The sequence below is a fragment of the Macadamia integrifolia genome, unplaced genomic scaffold, assembly GCF_013358625.1.
Source record: "Macadamia integrifolia cultivar HAES 741 unplaced genomic scaffold, SCU_Mint_v3 scaffold906, whole genome shotgun sequence".
NCBI lineage: Eukaryota > Viridiplantae > Streptophyta > Magnoliopsida > Proteales > Proteaceae > Macadamia > Macadamia integrifolia.
In genome coordinates this window covers 139,224-142,342 of record NW_024870577.1, presented here as the reverse complement: position 1 = coordinate 142,342, position 3,119 = coordinate 139,224, and the positions used below count along the sequence as shown (strand labels likewise).

The 3,119-nt window shown below is 39.2% G+C and overlaps 1 protein-coding gene across 1 annotated transcript; it reads right to left on the bottom strand.

The window, feature by feature from the left end:
- Positions 1–239: 239 nt before the first annotated feature.
- LOC122070402 (ubiquinol oxidase 2, mitochondrial-like) lies at positions 240–2,897 on the bottom strand. Its single transcript, XM_042634542.1, has 4 exons — positions 2,428–2,897; positions 2,153–2,281; positions 860–1,348; positions 240–511 (listed from the first exon to the last, which is right to left on the bottom strand). The coding sequence occupies exons 1-4, from the start codon at positions 2,785–2,787 to the stop codon at positions 452–454; spliced, it is 1,038 nt and encodes a 345-aa protein (XP_042490476.1). The 5' UTR covers positions 2,788–2,897; the 3' UTR covers positions 240–451.
- Positions 2,898–3,119: the final 222 nt, after the last annotated feature.

Here is a 3,119-nt window from a genome sequence, read left to right as displayed (position 1 = left end):
TGGACACCATTCATGGTCTCTTTCTCTCTGCAACATAGATTGTTGAGTTGAGTGGGGTCCAAACGGCGATCAAAGAGGAGTACTTAAATGTTCTTGGACGAAAACGTGATCCGACCTTTGAGGTTGGGGTTACGGATAATATGAATAATTTATTTTAAATTTTTATTTCATTCTTTGCGTAACAAAGAAAAAATAAAAGAAAATTTGGAAACCAAGAAGTAAAATTATGCGAATGGAAGTGATGAAACAATATTCAACATAATTTATAAAGTTTATATTTTTACAACCAGTAGTTGTAGTAAATAAAAGAAAAAAAAAAAGAGATGGGCAGAATGATGAGCCAACTCATATTTATCAGAAGAAAATACTAAGCTTTCATATCACATAAAATAAAAAATTTACAATGCTTCAAATGTTTTACTGGGAAGAAAAAGTTTTTTCTCCCCTTACTTCAGTGATATCCAAGTGGAGCAGGGGCTACATTCAGCTCATGTCCTTGGTAGTGTATGTCCTGCGCAGCCAAGCAAATTCAAACAAATCATTTGTTAGACTTAATTCCATATCTATTTATCCTTAAAAAAGTCTTCTTAATTTACCAAGGACCTAAAGTTCTATTTTAGGTGGTTTGTGCACATTTCCATGAAGGTGTGTCAAGTAGGACTCTTTTCTAAATTGATATCAATCAATTACTTAATTGATATATGGGAGAATAATAAAAAATATTCTAAAGAATATTCCCACATATATGTTCCTATCTCTAAATAGGAGAAACCATTGATCACCGTGGGTGCAAGAAAACTTGGTCCTGACTTATAAGAATAGTCAGTAGAAACAACACAAAGAAGGCAAAGATCCTTACCGATGCAAAATGGTTGACGTCACGGTGATGCGCCTCATCGGCCCTCACAACCAACACGACATCCCGGAGTGTGGAATCCGGTGGCATCTGCCAGTAATCAATGGCGATAGCCGGTGCTGGGACATTCTTAATATTACCCTTGTCAAGTTCCTTCAAGAACTCGGTGTAGGAGTGAATCGCTTCTTCTTCCAAGTATCCTACAACTCGGTGAGCAAACTTGGGAGAGATCATGTAACCCAAGAAATAAGCATTGAAGAACACTCCTTGAACTGCGAAGACAAGAGCTCTTTCATACCACCTTGGTTGAGAAACCTCCATGAATGTCAAGAGGTGCATTCGCTCGTTCTCTGCTTCTTCTAATAGAGCTCTAATCCATCCTCCACTGTGTTCAAATCGCCTAAGAGACTTGCAGTGTAAAAGCATCCCTCCAACCATGCCTGGCACCGCTGCCACTGTTTCAAGCATCATAGCCCGGCAACCGTATCGTGTCTGTAGTAATAAGATTAAAGATCAAAGTTTAGAACTAATTAAGACTCAAAGCATCTTCTTTGTAGACTCGGACTGACTCGTCCGCGTCATGAGTAGTCGTTATTACCAAACCGGCACGTTAAGGAAAACGTGGAAAATTGGACACCATGCATTCATGCATCTGTATTCATTCTCAGTTTTGTAATCATGGATCATAGCACATTTGCAGCCAAAGAAATGGAATCCCAATTGGATTTTGGAAAATACACAAATACCTACGGTGGTTTTTTTTTTGCATAACAACTTAAGTCTGTATTTGTCAACCTAAAAGAGAAGTTAATCATTCCATTTCTTTGGTTATCACATATAACAAATTTTCACACAAAATGTGGGTTCAGGTCCTCTTCGGTCATCAGCACGGGCACCCAGTGCACCGAAGGATTGGGTATATCTAGATAGTCGCTCCAAGAAATTCCCAACCACCAAATGCGAGATCCTCATCTCAGACAAGGTGTAAAAACCTAAAATGGCCACATACCATCACCCTCACCCTCCATAGAATTAAATGGAAATTAAAAATTTGCAAAAACCTAGAAAGTGGAAGGGAGAAGAAATAAAACTTTCAAGCATAGGTTTTTTATTTTTTCTTTCTTTCTTTTGGGGGAGTATTTATTCAAAAGTTTATAGATCTAGAGATAAGAGATAATTTTCATTGATTTTTTTTTTTTTTAGTTATTTAATTGAATAAAAGGAGAGATCCAAGGCTAGTTTTGTACTTTCAACTTAAATTTAATTCTGTATAAATATTAATACAGCTAACCATACCTGAAAAAAGAGATCAGTTGGGTATCGGAGAACCTTGACGGTCCAGAAAGCTACTTTATCCAAGAACGTAGTTGGGACATGGTGCTTCTTCAGATCAATCGTAAGATTCGCTTTGTACGTCTCCCATGGCTTCACCACAAAAAAAATAAAAAATTAAAAAATTAAAAAATTAATAATAATAATAATTTCAGAACACAATGACGAAAATACACATCTCCATTTTTCTTGGAGAGAAAGAAGGGCTGAAATTTTAAAAAGAAGCGATCGCAACATACCCTAAAGCAGGTCCACTTCCAATCCGTGCCATCCTCCTTAGTGATCTTAGGAGGAGCAATGCCCCAGTAGCTAGCGATCGCCTTCTCCTCCGGTTCACCCGCGGCAGAACTGGTTTTCACTTCTTTTTCTTCCCCTTCCTTGTTCAAGGCCATGGTACTTCCATGCCGTACACCAACCACTGGGAACCTTACCCAAGCCACGCTGGTTCGAACTGGCACGCCAGTTGTAGTTGTGTGGAAGAAACCAGCAGTCCCGCTTCTCAGAATCTCTGTAGCCGGTTCGCTTAGGGTTGCCGTCGAAAAGAGCCGTGGCCCAAGCTGCTTTAGCAGCTGACAGGCCGTCCTCGAACCCCTTATCATCTCTGCTTTAGAACCCAAACCTAAATCTTAAAACTCAGAGCAACAGAAAGCCAAAGAAGAACGATTAAGAAGTCTTTTGGAGTTTTGTTTCTATGGCTGCGTATGATGTGTAGGGTACAGGGAGAATGGGTTTATATAGTTTTGAAGTTTGTTTGATGGGTTAGGAGCACGTGACGTTTCGGTATAGCTTTTTTTTTTTCTCTCTCTCTCTCTCGAAGACATTTCCGTAAGTCGGTGAGAGGAAGGCTACAAGTTTATTGCGTTGACACGTGTCGGAAGGGTATTTGGCAGAGATGGAGCTTTGCTTGGTAGTGGTATATATCACGGACTAT

What these genes read in the sequence shown, in the direction of transcription:
- LOC122070402 (XM_042634542.1), bottom strand. Translation starts at nt 2,787, where the DNA reads ATGATAAGGGGTTCGAGGACGGCCTGTCAGCTGCTAAAGCAGCTTGGG. An exon ending in GGAAGTGGACCTGCTTTAGG is followed by an intron (nt 2,282 to 2,427) that starts GTATGTTGCGAT and finishes TTTGTGGTGAAG; the next exon opens with CCATGGGAGACGTACAAAGC. An exon ending in CAACTGATCTCTTTTTTCAG is followed by an intron (nt 1,349 to 2,152) that starts GTATGGTTAGCT and finishes TTATTACTACAG; the next exon opens with ACACGATACGGTTGCCGGGC.